This window comes from Drosophila navojoa, chromosome 5 (genome assembly GCF_054131105.1).
Source record: "Drosophila navojoa isolate 15081-1374.11 chromosome 5, UAZ_NAV_1.0, whole genome shotgun sequence".
Classification (NCBI taxonomy): domain Eukaryota; kingdom Metazoa; phylum Arthropoda; class Insecta; order Diptera; family Drosophilidae; genus Drosophila; species Drosophila navojoa.
Genome location: NC_142893.1, coordinates 9,308,484 through 9,327,176, shown reverse-complemented (window position 1 = coordinate 9,327,176; position 18,693 = coordinate 9,308,484). Strand labels below are relative to the sequence as shown.

Below are 18,693 nucleotides of genomic sequence, written 5' to 3'. Positions count from 1 at the left end.
GCCCCGCTGCAGCCGCTACCGTCCGCATTCAACAAGAACTCAAGAACTCAATTCCATGTCAGCTATTGGAAAAAGAGGCACAGGGCGCAGCGTCAACTGATATGGCGAGTGGCTTATATTATTTGCACTGTGAAGCTGATAGCATCTGTCGATTGGAGCTGCTTGTTGACTGCAAATCGTATAAATAACTGCGTTAATATTCGAATTAAACGCTCTTCATTATCGGCAAGTTTTGGGGTTTTTGTTTTTGCAGAACAGCTGCTCGTGCAGCACACGCCAACCGCTGCCACGTCTTGCCGTTCTCATTTCCTCTTCACGGCACGAGGCTGCAAATGGAAACTGCCAAAAAACCAGTTAATTTTGTTGTTAATCAATTTCGCAATTTTTGGGAATCCTTTGCATACATACATATATATGTAAGTATGTTTGTATTAATGTTTATTTAGTCATAATTTATAAGCTCTTCTCGCTGTGATTTTTTTTACTCGAAATTTACCGTTTTATTATGCGTATATATTTAGAAGTCGTGCCGTGTTCTGGTGTATTTCGTAATCTAAAATATTCCAGCGTGTTTCTGTGTACACAAATACAGTTAAATACGGGTATTACTGTGCGTGTTTGTGTGTGTGCCTGTGTATTTCTGTCTCTCTGTGTGTGAGGTCCATATCGCGTGCGCCTATTCAAATTCAAATTCAGCCGCTTATCAACAGGTTCGCGTCACACGATCACGACCGCAACTTCCACATTTGCCATGCGGGCCCATTTCATAGCCATAAAGTGTGCACAAACATTTGCTATCAAAGGCCGGTCTAGAGCGGCTTAATTGCCCCAAGTCACCAAATAAAACTGAATAAAAAACGGTATAAAAAAAAAAAATGTCAAACAGTATGCAAATTCAAGTCGTTTTTGCTCAACTTAAATTGACATGCCAGAAATTTGATGGGGAATCGCGTATATTTGTATAATTAAATTACTAGAAACTCGATTGCACAACCTAGGTAAACCATAATTACATTATTATTCACTTAAAGTCTGTTGATTATATTTTTTTTGTGCTTCATAATATTATATACTATTATTGATGCGGTGGTATGTAAATATATATAGATATTTATAAATATAGTTGAGTGCAAATATACATAGAAAAAAACTATGAAAATACATGAAAATATATACATACATAAATATACTTTAATTTTAAATGTACTTCCGAATAAAATGTCAAATAAAATTATATTCATAACTCATATTTAATTGTATTATATTCTTTGCACAGCAATTGGTATAAAAATCTATTACAAATTCATAAAATATTTATTAAAAAAATACTTTTCTATTTTTTTTTTAATAATATTTTATTTACAAACTTTATAAATTGTCACGCCTCACGTTTGCCCTATCCAACTATATTAATTGTTAATGTAGTCTGTCACCCAAATAAGAGCTATAATAATTCTCTTCGTCTATCATGCACTGACTACAGAATATATATAAGCCTAAAAGTAGGCTATGCAAACTACTTTGAAGTAGTGCCAAAATTATCCGATAGATGGCAAGCTAAATAAAAGAATTACTGGTGTCTAACAAATTTTACATTTTGCCTGAGATCCTAAATCAAGTGTTAACGATATTCTTTTACGTATTTTTATGTTTTATTTTTCTTCATTTTTTTAACCAATCAGCAATACGCTTAAATAGTGTATAACACCAATACAAATGTGCTAAAATAATCTCTAATCTCAGTAATCAGTTTTGATCTTGTGCTTCCAGCTCAGCTGTTGAGTTCTTTCTCAGCTTGGCTGGTGGATCGTTCCAAGGCTGAACGCTCGTGCGACCAAAGATGACGAAGAGGGCGTTGCCCACAAAATAGATGCCGGCGGCCAAGAAGAACACCTGACGCCACTGTTGGACATTGTTCTGGAAATGAACATTGAATATAACGAATATAATGAATATAATGAAATCATGAATGGAAGTATAAGACTCACATTATCGGTTACAATGCCGCCCACAACGAGCGGAGCAGCCAGACTCATGCAGTTGGCGAAGCAGTTGCAGATGCCCATGATGATGCCCGCAAAGTTGGGCGACAGATCGATGTGGTTGATCAGGAAACCCGAGTTGCTGGCAGACCCGATGGCCACGGTGAAGGTGAGCAGTACCACAGCCAACGTATCCATGCTGGCCGGCACATAGCCCAACGCAATGAGCAGACCCATCGGACCCAGCATCCCAATCGAGTTGAACAACTTTCGATTCCACGAGAGCGAAACGCATTCCGTTCGCTGCAGTCGCTTGGAGAGCCAAGCGAACACAAAGCTGAGCACAAACATGGTCGCATAGGGCAACGCCGAGAGCAGGGCATTCGCCTTGATGTCCTTGCCCAAGACGTTCTTCATGTAGCTGGGTATCTGGGTCAGCAGAGTCCAGAATCCGAAGGCATAGGCAGATTGCACGGCAATCAAGGCCAGCACAGCTGGTGACTTGAAGAAACTGAGCCACGGCGTAATCTGATGATGGCTCGGTAGCTCCGCATCTTCAGTTCGCTCGCTCGCATGTCCCAGCTCAATGAGCTCCCTCTCCTCTGGCGTTATCCTCTTGGATTGAGCCGGCGTACTGGCGCCCCAGAAATAATAAGCCACCGACCACAGGCAGCCAGCTGCCCCCGATGCATAGAAGATGCTCGGCCAGCCGCCCATGGAGGCCAAGAGGCCACTGGTGGCCAGCATGACAATCGTTCCAAACTGAAAGCCGACATAGGCGAAGTTTCCCATGGTGGCACGCTCATTGGGCGGCACCCAGGCCGAGATCACTGTGTGGCAGGAGGGGAAGAGCAGGCCCTGAAAGACGCCCTCAACCAGGCGCAGAGCGCAGAGCACTTGCCAGCCGCCCAGCCGCACGCAGAGTGGCGTCAGAACAGTCAGCACGGAGCAAATGGATAGTCCGCTCAGGATTGTCACCTTGCCACCAAATCGACGAGCCAGCGGACCGGCTGGCACCTGTGTGGTCACATAGCCCCAAAAGAAGCTGCTCAGCACCAGGGATTTGATTCTCTCCGACCAGTTGTATTCCTATAAGGAGGGAGTTTATATACGCAGGTAAGTCAAGCTCCCTTCTATTCAATTTCAATCTCCACTTACGGGAAATTCGGCCATGGCCACAATCGCCACAGATAGATTCACTCGCATTGCGAAGCCCACGGTCAGAGCGGCAAAGAGCAGCAGGATTTGTAAATGTCGTATGCCATATCCAGTAGCTGCTAGATCAAGAGATAAACAGTTTTATAGCCGTTGCTCCACAGCAGCGTTTGATTTATAGGCCCACAAGGCCAAGCTTATCTAACAGTTTTGCAATGTCTTCACATTGACATGATTATCGCTTATCTCAAGGCTAGGAAACATCACTTGAAAGTGATTTCTTTTGGAATTAGTTTTGTAATTTACAAAGAAATTATATATATATTTATTTGCAATATATTTTTAAGTTTTAAGTGTGAATTTATTTTTGATAATATTCTTTTTTATATACAAATTTTTTACTGTTTTGGCCTTTATTTTATCTGTGATTTCCAGCTTTTTTCTATGAACCTTACTTTCCTTTTACTGTCCTTTACTTACATTTATTTTCAAAGCGACGATTCTTCACCATCCTGTATTCCTTTTGACTGGATTCCTTTGACATTCCCGTTAAGTATATTCCTTTTATATTCCGTCTTCAATGAGCTGCATTACCGCACTCCACAAGATCTTTTTAGTAACTAGAAGTCCGACGAAGATATTACGACTGCTGCAACAATGCTTGACAGCTTCTGTATTTATGCATCTTAAGTAAATAGTCTTATTTATAATATGATTAGATAAGACGCGACTCTTTAAATATATCCACAAAACTATTATGCGATGATCAGGCAAAAACTTTTTTGGACTTTAATAATATGGTATAACATATGTAGGAGTTCATAGTGAAGAGATGACAGAGCGAAAAGTTTATTGGGTTGGGGTTTTCCGATATATCGCAATTATATCTGATATATTAGCTAGAACCCTAATTCCTGATGGTCAATCAGTTATTTAATCGAAGTTCAGAGCTAAGTTAGTGCTGTCCTTGCCTATAGATCGATTTGATTTCATTTATAGCCTTACATCTATGGCGCATCTCGATCATAATTGAGTTTTTGGAAATTCTAAAATCACTTTTTTTTGTTTTGTTAATTTCTTTTTTGTATTTATTAGTTTTAACTTTCCCTCTTAGGCAATTATGACAAGCATTTACAACACAAACTTAAGCTAAACACAACACTGTATATGATTAATATGAGTTAGATTACAAACTCAGCTGAGATTCTATCAGCAGCCTTCATGGAGATTACGACTAAGTGAGGTACGATAAGGAACAAGAATTGTGGGCTATCTCTTGTTATCATTTATCACAGTGATCCGATTTTTGTGACTCCAACTGTGGTATGGATTTGTGATCACTTTTAGCAGGTGGATCATTCCAGGGCTGGACATCAGCGCGTCCAAAGAGAATGAACAGACCGTTTCCCACCAGATAAAAGCCAGCGGCCACAAAAAACACAATGCGCCACTGTTCCGCATCGTGCTGAGGGAATAATGTAGAAAAAAGAGAAGATCAAAATCAATCCAAATCAAAATGCAAGTGAAACCCACCTTATCGGTAACAATCACGCCCACCAACAGCGGTGCACTGAGACTCATGACGCTGGCCAATGTATTGCTGATGCCCATCAGAGTGCCAGCAAAGTTGGGCGACAGATCGATGTGGTTCACCTGGAAGCCCAGGTGGCAGGCGGTGTTGATGCCCACGGTAAATGTTAGCAGGACGACGGCCAGAGTGTCCTGCTCCTTGGTCACATAGCCCAATGCGATCAGCAGGCACATGGGTATATATTGACCAATTGTATTGGAGAACTTTCGACTGAAGGCCAGCGATAGTGATTCGCTCTTCTCCATGCACTTGGCCAACCAGACGAAGGGGAAGCTCAGCAAAAAGTTGGCCAGATAGGGCAGAGCGGAGAGCAGAGCATTCGATTTGATGTCCTTGCCCAGAACGTTATTCATGTAGCTGGGAATTTGCGTGAGCAGCGTCCAGTAGCCCCAGGCCGAGACACAATGCGCTGCGGTCAGAGCCAGAAATGGAGCCGAGGTAAGGATACTCAGCCAGGGCGTCGCTTGCCGATGGCTAGGCAGCTCCGCATTGGCCGTTCGCTCTTTGGCCAGCTCCATTTCAATCAACTGGACCTCCTCAGCTGTAATGCTCTTGGAGTCCTTTGGCGTACTGGCGCCCAAAATGTAATAGACGACGACCCAAACGATGCCACAGCCGCCCGACGCATAGAAGATGCTCGGCCAGCCACCGGCTGAGGATGCGAGCAGACCACTTGTGACCAGCATGAGAATCGTGCCGAATTGACTTCCGGTATAGGCATAGGTGGTCATCGAGCCTCGCTCCCTTGGCGGCAGCCAATGGGCGATAATCGTATGGCATGAGGGATAGAAAACACCCTGGCACAGGCCCTCAATGAAGCGCAGGCCACACAGCCACGACCAACCGCCAATGCTGGCGCAGAGTGGTGTCAATAGATTCATGATTGAGCAGACGGAAACCCCCGTCAGCAGGGTGACCTTGCCGCCAAAGCGACGCGCCAATGCCCCAGCGAGCACCTGTGTCATCACATAGCCCCAAAAGAAGCTGCTCAGCACCCAGGACTTTGTCTTCTCCGACAGGGGGTATTCCTGAAAGAGAGTACATAATCGATTACAAATTCACTTTAGTTGAGTAAATGGCATACCGGAAAATCAGGATTCACTGTCGTGGCATTGGTCATGGCCACAACAGCCACCGAAAGATTGACTCGCATCGCAAAGCCAACCGTTAGGCCACAGAAAATCAACAGCATCTGCAAGTGTCGCATGGCAAATCCCGAATCTAGACAGGGAAAACAATTTGAGTTAGCGAATGGCATTATAAAATATTACTTAAAAATAATATATTTTTTATTGACTTAGTCCATGTTTTATAGATTTTTGCAGAAGTCCATTTAGGTTCTTAGAAAAGTGAAAAGTTTCTTATATATTTTGCTATCGGTAAAACAATTTAATTTCCTTTTTCTACATTTTATAGATTTTTGTTGAAATCAATTTAAGTTCGTAGAGCCTGAGAGTAATTTTTCCCAAAATAATAATATAATATAAATATTTTTTATATTATTTATGTTTGCAATTATTAAAGTATCTAATGAATGGAAATACGCATGTAAATTTTTTTCCCGAATCACAAAAGAAATTAATTTTTAGTTTAACATAATATATGGTTTTTAGAAAAAAAATTTTAATCGATAGTATTTAATTTTATTTATATTTCTTTTTTTAAATAATTTTTTTTTTATTTATTTGTTTTGCTTTCTGGCCAAATAATTCCATTAACTTATTCCATTACTCAGCAAAGCTGCAATGGAATTTTTTTCCGGTAGAATAGAGTATTATGACAGATTACGCGCAAAGGAAAGTTATCTGCCTTGATAAGGGCTATAAATTAAAAGTGAATTACCCTTGTGAAATAGAATGTGACTGAACTTTTGCTAAATGACATAACCGAAGGACCAAAAGAGCAACAAAATGTTGAACATCTTGAAGTAAAGGATATTTTGAAGGAGTTTACGTACTCCAAATTGTTAAAAAAAATAACGTCAGCTCGGAATAGTTTCTTTTAGATACCGAAAACTTTTCCGCCTATTTTATTTATTTATTTATTTATTATATTTTTTTTTATTAAAGAAATCCTGTTGTTAATGAAATACCTTCATCTTCGAATCGACGATTCTTTGCTATGCCGTTGCTGTTCGCCATTTTGTTTTTGGGTGTATCCTCTGTAGAGCATCACCGCACAGCACAAAACTAATATGTAAACTAAGTCTATGCATGGCTCTGCTCCGTATCTTTAAAGAGATTCAGATTCACAGCAGCTCAGGCTGCGACAGATTACAGAGGATGCCGCTGGTTTTTATGCAAATAGATATTTACGATCTGATAAGATAGTGAGCTGTGGGTAAACGCGCGGTCAGACACGGCATTAAAGTATTTGCCCAATAAATCGGCAAGTGAATGAAGCAGACGAACAGCAGGCGTGAGCGTGTACAATATCAATGACTTACGACATTAGATAATTATGCTGATTTATGGAAAGAGGGAATTCCGATTGCCCCAAATTGATTGACAATATCTGCAATTAGTAAAGCCCACTTCCCGTTGGGGTAACTGGAATTATTTAGATAGCGCCTTGACATTGCCAGCTTATGCAGTAAGTGTTTATTATCAAGCAATCGGACTTCCTGCCAGTCTAATCGGGAGTGATAGACCTGAACGTTGATTCAAATCATTCCAGACATGCGTGGGGCAGTTGCTCTTAGCCTGTCGAGGCATTATCAGTGGATGTGAAGTGTAGGCTCATTATCAAATTTGATTTTTGTTTATTATAGTAGATCGTTTAAATAGATATACCGTTACATTTGATAGATATACCACAACTGAATTGCTTAATAATTATAGTAATGGGCTCTACTTAAGCTTAAGCCTAACTATCTGCCGTCTCTCTCTGTGGGCTGCGCTGCTTCTTCGCCGTTGGATCATTCCATGGCTGAATCGAGGCACTGCCAAAGATCAGGAAGAGCCCATTGCCCACCAAATAGAAGGCAGCCGTGACAAAGAAAACAATGCGCCATTGACTGGCATCTTGCTGTTGATGGAACGACAGAGAAGAGTTAGAGAGACATACATATACATATATATATCCATATGAGGACAACCCACCTCATTGGTAACAACAACGCCAACTAAGAGTGGACCCGCTATGCTCATGATATTCGCAATGCCATTGCTGATGCCCATCAGAACGCCGGCGAAATTGGGAGAGAGATCGATGTGATTGATGACAAAGCCCAGCTGGGAGCCGGAGTTGAGGCCCACGGTCAGGCAGAGCAGGATGACGGCCAGTGTGTCCTGCTCCTGTGGCACATAGCCCAATGCAACCAGCAGGCACATCGGCACGAATTGCCCAATGGAATTGAAGAACTTGCGACTGAGGCTGAGGGACATGGAACTCTTCTGCAGCATCTTGGAGAGCCACACAAAGAACCAGCTGAGCAGCAGCATCACAGTGTAGGGCAGCGAGGAGAGCAGCGCATTCGACTTGATGTCCTTGCCCAACACATTCTTCATGTAGTTGGGAATCTGTGTCAACAGCGTCCAAAAGCCCCAAGTGGAGGCGCAATGCGTGGCCGTGAGCGACAGAAAGGCCGGCGACGTAAAGAAACTCATCCAGGGCGTGGACAAACTCTCCTTGGGCTGCTCCAATTTGGTTTCCACTTCCCTGGCCTGCGCCAGCTCAATCAATTGATGCTCCTCCTCGGAGATATATTTCGACTGCGCCGGCGAGCTGGAGCCACGCAGCCAATAGGCCGCGACCCAAAGGCAGCCAACGCCACCGAAAATATAGAAGATGCTCGCCCAACCAGCCAGGGAGGCCAATATGCCGCTGGTGGCCAACATGACAATGGTGCCGAATTGAGCGCCCATGTAGGCATAGGTGCCCAGCGAGGCGCGCTCACTGGGCTGCACCCAGGCCGAGATCAGCGTGTGATAGGACGGATAGAGCACGCCCTGACAGACGCCCTCGAGCAGACGCACGCCGCAGAGCAGCTGCCAGCCGCCCAGGCTCGCACAGATGGGCGTGCACACATTCAGCACGGAGCAGATGGACAAGCCCGTCACAATCGTTGCCTTGGCCCCGAACTTACGGGCCAAGACGCCAGCTGGCACCTGCGTCAGCACATAGCCCCAAAAGAAGCTGCTCAAGACCAGAGACTTTGTGCGCTCGCTCCAGTAATATTCCTAGAGGAAGTGAGTGCATTAAATTGAATCGAGTTGCGCCTGGGAACTGGGGAAATTTCTTACAGGCAGCTCGGTCATGGCCACGATTGCCACGGAGAGATTGACACGCATGGCAAAGCCAACCATGAGGCCACAGAAGAGCAGAAATATTTGCATGTGTCGCTCGCCTAGAGCTGAGTCTGAAAAGTGAAATAGTAGGGGAGATAACTAGAGTAGAGATATGTGGAGTATGTACAATATATAAATCTACTCTAGTAGACTCCATAGAGTAGGGATATATAGAGTAGCTCGCTTTCTACAGAAACTCTAGTAGACTCTCTAGATTAAAGATATATAGAGTTGCTATACATATAGATATACATAGACTCTCTATTCGCATTCCACTGAAAACTCTCAGCATGGACGAGCCTCCCTAAGCAATAGACGCGTGTGGATTATCTTTATGAAGACCAAGTCCATTATTATCTTTTACGTGACGTTACGTTTATTTAACTGGAAATGAGTCGATCTGGAAGGCTGACGCAATGAGCTTGATAAAGTTAAATATATTACAGTAAATATTTATATTAAACATGAGTCTAAGCTTCGCTGATTTATGCAGAAACTAACGACTATTTCAGTTAAAGGCCAATGACATTCAAATCACCTTCAATGGTATTCTTAGAGCAGATAAATCTCAAGCAATAATTGATGCAGCCTCGATTCTTCACATAGAATCTATGCTTATCTGAACTCGAATAACTCGACAACGTACCTTCAGCTTCAAAGCGACGATTCTTAGGCATCTTAATATTCCCTGACATGATATTTGAGTCTTGCGTTCCTTTCGCTCTGAAAACTCTTAACCAACTAGATGATGCACATCATCTTGTAAAGCATCTTGAGTCAAGTGTTTTGGCTTCATAAATTTGGATTAACCCCTTGTCGCCTGCAACTGTCAGAGTCGCTTGACTGCTGACGCCTCGTTTGATTGACATATGTAAACTCGACTTCAGATTAGATAGCTGAAAAAGGTGCGAGGCTTACTAGAAAGTGCACACGGGTCTATTGCTGTAGGCCAAATACAGCGAAAAGAGGGAGCAAAGCTGTCCAAGAGAACGACATGGGAATCGACAGCATTACAGACTCAGGCAAGTTTTGATTTGAAGTAGATTTTAGTAATTCCTGCTACACTTTGCATTGGGAAATCAAAATAAAATAGAAGGAGTATAAAAACTTTATTCAAGTGCTCCATTTTCCATTACCATCCATCCACCATGTTATCTTAAATATATTAGTTCCTCCAGCTGAGTTTCACTGAAGTACTCCCTCCCCACAAATAATCCATTTAAGACACATTCCATTGGTTTCTTAACACCTTATTGTTGTATTTTTCAGTTTCGTTATTTGGTCTTTATATACATATGCAACAGGCACTTAGCACTAGGGACTACGCACTAAACTTAAGACGACAAATTCAAATAGTAATTATACATATACATATATAGATATATGCGAATAGCAAATGATGCTAGAATACATCAAAACTCGAATTACATTTAAATTGATGAGCTTCAGTCGAACAAAGCGGACCGAGGCAGTTAGTGGGTTGGAAATGTTAACTAGATGACTAGCTAGACTCTCTCTCTCTCTCTCACTCGCTCTCATCTCTTTCTCTCTCTCTCATGTTTGCTCGCTCTTACTCTCCATGAGTCTCTAGTGCTGAGACTCAACCTGAGGCGTAGAGTTGCGACGTGGCTTGGCTGGCGGATCGTTCCAGGGCTGCACACTCGCACGTCCAAAGATGACGAACAGACCATTGCCCACCAGATAGATGGCCGCTGCAATGAAGAAGACAATGCGCCACTGCTCCACATCGTGCTGCAGAAAGAAAAGCAATTAATATTATGACTGTCTCTATCTCCCACTCTCTCTATGTCTCTCCTGCTCTCTCTCTCTCTCTCTCTCTTTCAACCTACCTCATTGGTCACAATGAAGCCGACAAGTAGAGGTGCTATGATGCTCATAATGTTGCTCACACAGTTGGTGATGCCCATCAGAATGCCGGCGAAATTGGGCGAGAGATCGATGTGATTGATCTGGAAGCCCAGATAGCAGGCGCCATTGAAGCCGACAGTCACGGTTAGCAGGGCGACAGCCATAGTGCTCTGATCGGCGGTGACGTAGGCCAGGCCGATGAGCGAGCACATCGACACCCACATGCCAAGCGAGTTGAAGAGCTTCCGGCTAACCACGGTCGAGATGCAGTTGCGCTTGTTCAGCTGCATGGCAATGGCCGAGAAGATGAACGACATGCAGAACATGGCGAAGTAGGGCAGTGCGGAGAGCAGCGCATTCGATTTGATGTCCTTGCCGAGGACGTTCTTCATGTAGCTGGGAATTTCGGTGAGCAGCGTCCAGAAGCCCCAGTTGTTGGCGCTGTGCGCCACGATCAGCGCCAGGAAGGCCGGCGACGTGAAGAAACTGAGCCAGGGCGTGTGCAGCTTCTCCTTGGGCTGCTCCGATACGGATTCGCTCGCCTGTGCCAGCTCGATCATTTTGCGCTCCTCCGCGGAGATCTTCTTGTAGTGCGCCGGTGAGCTGGCGCCCCAGATGAAGAATAGAATGGCCCAGACGAGGCCGACGCCGCCGGAAACGTAGAAGATGCTCGGCCAGCCAGCGGAGGAGGAGGCCAGCAGGCCACTCGTGGCCATCATGACGATCGTGCCGAACTGGTTGCCCGCATAGGCGCAGGTGCCCAGCACAGGCCGCTCATTGGGCGGCACCCAGGCGGAGATGAGCGTGTGCACCGATGGAAAGACCACGCCCTGGCACAAGCCCTCAACGACACGCAACGCGCAAACCAATTGCCAGTCGCCCCAACGGGCAAAGATGGGCGTCAGCACATTGAGCACGGAGCAGATGGACAGACCCACCAGCAGCGTGACCTTGCCGCCAAATTTGCGAGCCAGCTGACCGGAGGGCACCTGGGTCAGCACATAGCCCCAAAAGAAGCTGCTCAAGATCAAGGACTTAGTCTTCTCTGGCCATGCGTACTCCTGCAAGGGAGCGAAACAAACCGATATAAATCATATGATTCATATATATATATATATTGACCACGTACCGGAAAATCGGGATTGGCGGCAGCGGCATCTGTCATGGCCACCAGGGCCACAGACAGATTGACGCGCTGGGCATAGGCCACCGTCAGTGCGAAGAAAAACAGGAAAGTTTGCCAGTGCCGGACGCCCAGACCATATGCTGAAAATAGATTGCGATTAGACGTGATTCAAGGCGATTATCAAACGGAATATTGAACTTCAACTTGAGTCACAGTATAATGCCATAGAGCATGCATGTGTATGCGTGTGTGTGTGTACTATATACAAATGTATTTACATACACTCAGCGTTAATCAATGAATGATTGACGCCTTCAATATATGCTCTGCTATCAGCCATATTGGCTGTAGGTCGCCTGTAGGTCATTAGCCTGTTGCTGTTCTTTTGCGTAGCACTTGAAATCACTGGAATTACCCCAAAAACAAGCCTTAGCCTAACCACACATTGGCACGTGGCTGCCCATACATAATCGTATATCACGTTCTCCACTCTTGCCATCACGCATATCACAAGCAACTTTACGATATAGCTTATCATCAGATTGCCCGACTACCCGTGTTTAATTTAGAAAATAAAAAAAGGAGAAAATATTCCATTCACACAGAGATTGTTTCGCTGGCGCCTCTTCTGTCGTCACAGCCACGCCTCACGTCCTACGCCCCCTGCTGCTCAACTACCGAGTACATTTAAGATAAGTCCTCGCCTCTGATAGATGAGATATAACCGCTTTGTGCTACTTTTTTCCAACTGCCTATGACATTGCCAAAAGCCAAGAGGGGCTCGTCTAACAGGTGAATTTGCTTATCATAGCGATTACAAGTTTAGAGAGATTAGAAGAGCTTGATAGTAGCGCTAACTATGTGATTGAGTTCCGCTTCAGTTAAAGCTCCAACCATTGCAGTTATATAATAATTCTTCACATTAAATAGGTTGACTTGTTAACAAATATTTGTCTCAGCTGGAGATCACAATGCTTTACAGAACCAGTTAGATTTGCCTTTAAATGTTTTCTGAATCAACTCGGGCTCCATTGAAGCGTAACAGAATTTTAATATGTGCGCGCAGCCCCAGCTTGGAGAGCTGTTTAAATATTTGTTTAATTGAACTATTTCCACAAACAATTGAATCGAATTAAATTGCAGCCTCGTCAGTTCTTCTTCATCAAGTACCTGCGTCCTCTTCATAGCGACGATTCTTGACCATGTTGGTATAAATTGAAAGTGAAAACTTGTTGATTAGGTAACTTAATCAGTATTGATATTTGTTTTCAATTCAGTTGCTTCCTTATTTAGTATGATGATGATGCTCGGTGAAAACTGCTCTGACCGCACGCCACGGAGCCTGTTCAATAACTAACCTATTGATGTCTTCGAGCGCATCTCAACTGTGCAAACAACAAATTTCAATATTTTCCAACACCATGCGAGCGTTCACTTGTTTAACGAGATGAGTGTGTAATCTAATATAGACTCTGTCTATCTACATGTGCGCTCGTAAATTTCATTTTTATAGCTCTAGAACTTTAGCCTGTAGCTAGGCCTATGTCGTCTATCTATCTACAGCTTCTTGAGTGCACTTAATAACAATCAATCAGGAATCAAATGCTGTCAATCACATAATTGTCAACTATAGGGCTTATCTAGCTGATCTGTGTGGCTCCAGCAGGGCTGTTTATTAATAGAATTATTAATCAAATATAGCTATAAAATATATACATAGCTTATCTAGCTAATCTCTAAATACGCAATTAATTATGATCAATTAAGGTTGTTAATAAACTAAAAACTAATAATTATTATTGGAAATTTTCATAAACTTCAACTAAAATATGGCCATAAAGTTTAGAGTTTAAAAGCTAAAATAAGATATATAAAAATATATACAAAATTAAATATATATATAATATTTACAATAATAAACTTTTCTATGAAGTATATACATATTTAAAAAATATTTTAGTACTCAAAAAAATATTCTACAGAGAAATTCAGCATCAGTATTTCAAAATAATCCATTAGCAGCCGTGAGTTCTTTTCAGCTGGCAATGCTTTCTGTTAAAGCTTTCAAGCAAAGCTTTTGCAACATTTAAGCAGACAAAAGCTGTGCTGGTCTTGTTGACTGCCAAACCAAAGAGCTTTCGACATTGACTAAGCTTTAAGTTCTTTGCATTATGTATAAGCTGAGCTGGGCTGCCGTTAAAGTTGACTGCTCGCAATTAAATGAATGCAATTGCACTGGCAAATCTAATATCAATTATTTAGTTGGGTTTATTTATTTTTTCTCACACATCTGAGGAGCGTGGCACGTTTTCGTGTGAATATCGCATTAAAATGGTTTGTGGATCGTGCCGAGTTCGAGTACCTTTTGCTTTCCTATCAAGGGCTTTAAATCGTTACGTATCGATTCGCATTACTGATAGCCGATAGCTGGCCAGTGTAAATATTGCGTATACGCCATGGATCGCACGCTCAAGTGACGTTGATAAGCCTGAAGCACTTCTGAGTTAATGCAGCTTTTGTTCTCTGCCTTCGCTATTTATTGTCTTACAACGACTTTGAAATGTCCATCAGATAGAGCTAATTGATAATGGCAAAGCAGATAAAGTCAACGCTTGTCGGATATGAGGTGTCAAATCTGAATTATAGATCATGTTGGCTGTCCAAAAAGCAATAATTAAATGAAAATAACACGATGTCACCGAGCGAGGGTCCATCATGCACTTTGCGCATGCTCAGACGGCTTTTTGGGGTTTTTTGTTTATTTATTTATTTTTTTTTTTTTTGTGCCAAACCGCAGAGTGTGTTTTAGTTAGCAGCTGCATGGAAAGCTATGTATGTATGTATATGTTGTTGTAGCTGTGTAGCTAGCTATAGCTGCAGCTCTAACTATATCTTTATCTATCTTTATATCTGTCTATGTTTATTTATATCAGCATCTCTAGCTCCAGCTATATCTGCTGCTTTAACTGTATCTCATTTAGTCGCCTAGACAACTTTGAACTTGTCACTCGATTGTGTGTCAAGTGTGCGTGTGTGCGTGTTCACCTGCTGTGCTGGTGTCAACATAAACATAAACCTAACGCCTTGTGCCGGCGCCTGGCGCCTGGCGCCTACCTTGCCAGCGCTGAATAATTTGCAATTCGTAAGATTTTCCATTTGATTTTGTAAAGTATATTACAATTACAGAATCAAAAGTTGGCATCGCTGTTAATATATATATATATAATTTATGTACGTACGGAAGGCATGTCAAGTGTTGACAAAAAATAACAAAATGCAAATGAATTTATATATACACATATATATATATATAAATATTTTTGTATATACATTTTACATACATATTCTGAACTCTGTAAGAGCAGTACTCAGCGCCTTCCTGTAATTAGCAATCGATCCCTTTTTTAATTGTTTATAACTCCGCTGGCAGCTGTTATATTTGCAACCCAGATTAGTCAAACCAGGAACATTAAATATCTGTATGTGTGTGTGTTTGTGTTTTTAGTAAATATGCGAGATTTATGTTTTAGCCATATACGTAGCTAATTGTTCAAAGAAAGTTACTCTAGTTGGCAGTTAGCTAACTCAAAATCTAGCGCTCATTAAAGTTGATCTATACCAAACGTGTAACTAGAGTGACAGCAAAAGAGAGCGAGAGAGAGAGAGAGAGAGAGCGTGTGTGTGTGTGTGCGAGAGACAGCGCCTGTCTCTTGAGAATCTTGACAGACTGCTTGTCGGTCGATCGTTTGTTTGCCTGCTCATTGTTCAACAGCGGCTAGACAGCGTAGACAAGCTCCAATTGCTCGACAAATTTGCATATAAACTTCTGACGAGCAAATGTTTGCCGTTGTTGTAGCTGTGGCCAGTTAATCGTTTGCTGTTTGCTGTCAGTTTCCTGTCTCGGGCGATATGATATCCAGACCAAATTGTATATCGAGCGCAGCTTTATTTATGCCCATGCCAAGTATATTAAATAATTAGCGGCGGCTAATCCATAATATTCATAATATCATTTATTGTTGTATATCATCAGCCAAGTCACGTTTCGCTTTGAGCCGCCGCTTTTGACCAAATCGTAAACAATTTCACTCCACATTTAACAAGAGAGCCTCAAGCAGCAACAACAAAATTTCACTTCACTTGAGCATGAAAACTTGAAGTGCACCAACAAAAATAGTAAACAACAATAAACAAAATATTTCACCAGAAAACGATTTGCATGTCATTCAAGCGTCGATAGATCAAAATATGATTTACAAAAAAAAAAATCCGCTTTACTTCAATTTTTTTTTCTATTTAAGGTACTTTTTTATTTATTTATAGCTGAGTGATTTTTGAATTTGCGTAAATTATTACGTTTTTTTTGGGACAAAAAGCCCCCGCGTCACAAAAAGTTTGAATTATTTATAGGTTTAGCAACCCATTTGTAAACAGGTTTTTAGTGGTATTCGCATAAAGACGTGCAAATATAAATATAATTTACAAACGGAAATTTTTGCAAAATATATCAAATTTCAATGTTCCATAACATTTATATTTTGCTAAGGTTTTTAGAATAACAATATAAACTTTGGGGCTTTGTTCTACATTCATGCACTAAAATGTTTGCGTGATAGACTAATTTTAAAAACCTTCGCAAGAAACTTGAAGCTATTTAAATTTCTCTACATGGTTTATATACACTTTCACCTAGATATTTGTTCTATATTCCACAAATATGTGATTATTCTTATAAAGCATTTAAACAACTTTTTAGATCTCATTATCTATTTGGTAATAGACTTTATTCTTGTTCTCGCACTTTTGTAACTTAAAATTATTATTATTTTTTTTTTTTTTATAATAATAAAATATATAATAAAATAAAATTTGTACTGCCTATAGTCCTATCATCTAACAACTTTATTATAGTATTATTTATTTTATTTTTATTTTTTTTCTTACATCCATCTATTCTCTTTCACTTATATTTTTAATCTTCCTTCAGTAAATTATAATTAACAACTTCTAAGCCTTTTTAAATCTTTTCTGCATGCATTCTTATATCGTAATTCCTTTTCCATTTTCCACTTACTTGTGCCAGCCTCGGCTTCTGCTTCCTTTTTGCTGTCTATATTAGCGGCATTATCGTTGACCGCCATGGCGCCCTTGCTCCCGCAGCAAATGAACTTCATTTTCGATATATATTATTTATATTTAATAGAAGAAATATTTTATATATATTTTAGTGATATTTTGCACTTTTATATTTTATGTTCTCAAAATTGTTTTTAGCACTTTTTATGACCGTTGCGCGCAAATTATATTTGTCATATACTGATATTTGTTTTTATATATATTATATTATATTATTTATTTATGCTTGTTTTTTTTTAGCATCTGTTTAATGTGGCGTAGCGAATTCCCCCGCTCTGCTCGCTTTTAGTGCCGCACAATTGGCCGAGTATCGATCGTGCCTAATTCGTTTCTTTGCATTTTAACTGCAGTCAAATGGGAAACACAAATTGATTATTTCTAGCCAATGAGTGGATCGATCGTGATCGCTGATAGATCCGCTGCTGGGCTGGCTAGGACGCGTCGCGTTTGCTGTTTACAGATCGACTGAACGCTGAGCCGACGCTGCCAACTACATTTATATATGTGGCATTGGCATTCGCGCAGTCGGCGCTTTCTTTACGCTCGGCCCACTCGAACACGTTCCCGGCGCACGGTCTGCGGTGCTGCGCTGTAAGCGTCGCTGCCGCGCGGCGCAGTCAACGCCTCGGTTGCGGCCGGTCTCAGTCTCAGTCAATGTGAGCGACACTTGAGCAGCGTCAAATGGGGGAACAAATAAAAAAAACTCCCAGCACACTTCTGGCCCGTGGACAGCGGAGCAATGTTTCGAATCGTATCAAATCTTATCAGAATCTTCTTTAGATTAGGTAACGAAATAAAATGACGCGCAGGGACACTGGGCTGCCTGACCCTGGCCCAATATCTGATATCGTCGATCAGACAATATATCAAGCCTTAGATTAGGGCCACTTTACGCCGGGCCACGATGTTCATTCATGATTTTTGGGCAATGCTGTTGCTGCTCCTGTCCCTCTCTCTCTCTCTCTCTCTCTATCTCCATCTGTATCTCTCTCTGTCTTACTCTAATGTCTTAGACATGACTCCCAAGTCAAAACAAGCTAACGCGCAGTAAGAGCAGCGCATAAATAAAATCTCAAACTTGTTTCGGCAGCTCGAGACAAAAAAAAAAGTAAAAAGAAAAACATTTTGTCATTACTCTTGAATCCGTAACAATTGAACGCACATTCCTGTCATCTCGAGCACTTAGCTCACTTCACCTGACTTTCACTCTCTCTTTTCTGGTTTAGAATGGCATCGTTTAGAATGGACAGCAGCAGCTAGTCGCAGCTCTCTACTAATCGAAAATTCTTAGCCGGGTCTAGTTCATGCCTCGCTGAGCCAATGGAATTCGCATTGTTATGTCAGCTGCCTCATTTTATATCTACTTTTATTTCGTAATATATACATTTTTTGTGTTGCTGGAATTTGATTGAAGTGAAACACACACACAATAATTGAATTTGATTGTCCGAGCGCAGGTGTTAATCGGTTTTCTGTAAATTTAAGCCGCATTTCCATGTCATTTGAGCCCATCAAAAGGTTGACAATGAAGCACAGTCTAGTATT

The 18,693-nt window shown here is 41.7% G+C and overlaps 4 protein-coding genes across 5 annotated transcripts; all 4 read right to left on the bottom strand.

Annotated features, from left to right (window-relative positions):
* Nucleotides 1–1,699: 1,699 nt before the first annotated feature.
* LOC108654704 (putative inorganic phosphate cotransporter) lies at nt 1,700–3,796 on the bottom strand. The gene is made up of 4 exons (XM_018106211.3): nt 3,618–3,796; nt 3,141–3,256; nt 1,989–3,071; nt 1,700–1,917 (listed from the first exon to the last, which is right to left on the bottom strand). Exons 1-4 carry the CDS (start codon nt 3,679–3,681, stop codon nt 1,747–1,749), a joined length of 1,434 nt encoding a protein of 477 aa, XP_017961700.1. The 5' UTR covers nt 3,682–3,796; the 3' UTR covers nt 1,700–1,746.
* Nucleotides 3,797–4,209: 413 nt separating this feature from the next.
* LOC149091016 (putative inorganic phosphate cotransporter) lies at nt 4,210–6,971 on the bottom strand. The gene is made up of 4 exons (XM_018106210.3): nt 6,821–6,971; nt 5,813–5,949; nt 4,671–5,756; nt 4,210–4,602 (listed from the first exon to the last, which is right to left on the bottom strand). The coding sequence occupies exons 1-4, from the start codon at nt 6,867–6,869 to the stop codon at nt 4,420–4,422; spliced, it is 1,455 nt and encodes a 484-aa protein (XP_017961699.1). The 5' UTR covers nt 6,870–6,971; the 3' UTR covers nt 4,210–4,419.
* Nucleotides 6,972–7,555: 584 nt separating this feature from the next.
* Nucleotides 7,556–9,869, bottom strand: LOC149091015 (putative inorganic phosphate cotransporter). Its single transcript, XM_018102937.3, has 4 exons — nt 9,664–9,869; nt 8,973–9,088; nt 7,830–8,909; nt 7,556–7,755 (listed from the first exon to the last, which is right to left on the bottom strand). Exons 1-4 carry the CDS (start codon nt 9,710–9,712, stop codon nt 7,594–7,596), a joined length of 1,407 nt encoding a protein of 468 aa, XP_017958426.1. The 5' UTR covers nt 9,713–9,869; the 3' UTR covers nt 7,556–7,593.
* Nucleotides 9,870–10,251: 382 nt separating this feature from the next.
* LOC108654701 (putative inorganic phosphate cotransporter) lies at nt 10,252–17,635 on the bottom strand. 2 transcript variants are annotated; one of them, XM_018106205.3, is made up of 4 exons: nt 17,087–17,635; nt 12,016–12,152; nt 10,868–11,947; nt 10,252–10,769 (listed from the first exon to the last, which is right to left on the bottom strand). In XM_018106205.3, exons 1-4 carry the CDS (start codon nt 17,184–17,186, stop codon nt 10,605–10,607), a joined length of 1,482 nt encoding a protein of 493 aa, XP_017961694.1. In that variant the 5' UTR covers nt 17,187–17,635; the 3' UTR covers nt 10,252–10,604. The 2 variants fall into 2 exon arrangements, with proteins under 2 accessions (XP_017961694.1, XP_017961697.1); XM_018106208.3 differs by lacking the exon at nt 17,087–17,635 and adding an exon at nt 13,183–13,394.
* Between the last annotated feature and the right edge of the window lie 1,058 nt (nt 17,636–18,693).

Bases quoted from the DNA above. Each gene is read 5' to 3' on its own strand.
- LOC108654704 (XM_018106211.3), bottom strand. From the start codon at position 3,681: ATGTCAAAGGAATCCAGTCAAAAGGAATACAGGATGGTGAAGAATCGT. The intron at 3,257-3,617 runs GTAAGTAAAGGA...TTGATCTAGCAG, and splicing joins TCGTCGCTTTGAAAATAAAT to CTACTGGATATGGCATACGA. The intron at 1,918-1,988 runs GTGAGTCTTATA...GTTCATTTCCAG, and splicing joins GCGGCATTGTAACCGATAAT to AACAATGTCCAACAGTGGCG.
- LOC149091016 (XM_018106210.3), bottom strand. From the start codon at position 6,869: ATGGCGAACAGCAACGGCATAGCAAAGAATCGTCGATTCGAAGATGAA. The intron at 5,950-6,820 runs GTATTTCATTAA...TTCCCTGTCTAG, and splicing joins TCGTCGATTCGAAGATGAAG to ATTCGGGATTTGCCATGCGA. The intron at 4,603-4,670 runs GTGGGTTTCACT...TTATTCCCTCAG, and splicing joins GCGTGATTGTTACCGATAAG to CACGATGCGGAACAGTGGCG.
- LOC149091015 (XM_018102937.3), bottom strand. From the start codon at position 9,712: ATGTCAGGGAATATTAAGATGCCTAAGAATCGTCGCTTTGAAGCTGAA. The intron at 9,089-9,663 runs GTACGTTGTCGA...TTCACTTTTCAG, and splicing joins TCGTCGCTTTGAAGCTGAAG to ACTCAGCTCTAGGCGAGCGA. The intron at 8,910-8,972 runs GTAAGAAATTTC...CACTTCCTCTAG, and splicing joins TGGCCATGACCGAGCTGCCT to GAATATTACTGGAGCGAGCG.
- LOC108654701 (XM_018106205.3), bottom strand. From the start codon at position 17,186: ATGAAGTTCATTTGCTGCGGGAGCAAGGGCGCCATGGCGGTCAACGAT. The intron at 12,153-17,086 runs GTAAGTGGAAAA...ATCTATTTTCAG, and splicing joins AGAAGCCGAGGCTGGCACAA to CATATGGTCTGGGCGTCCGG. The intron at 10,770-10,867 runs GTAGGTTGAAAG...TTCTTTCTGCAG, and splicing joins GCTTCATTGTGACCAATGAG to CACGATGTGGAGCAGTGGCG.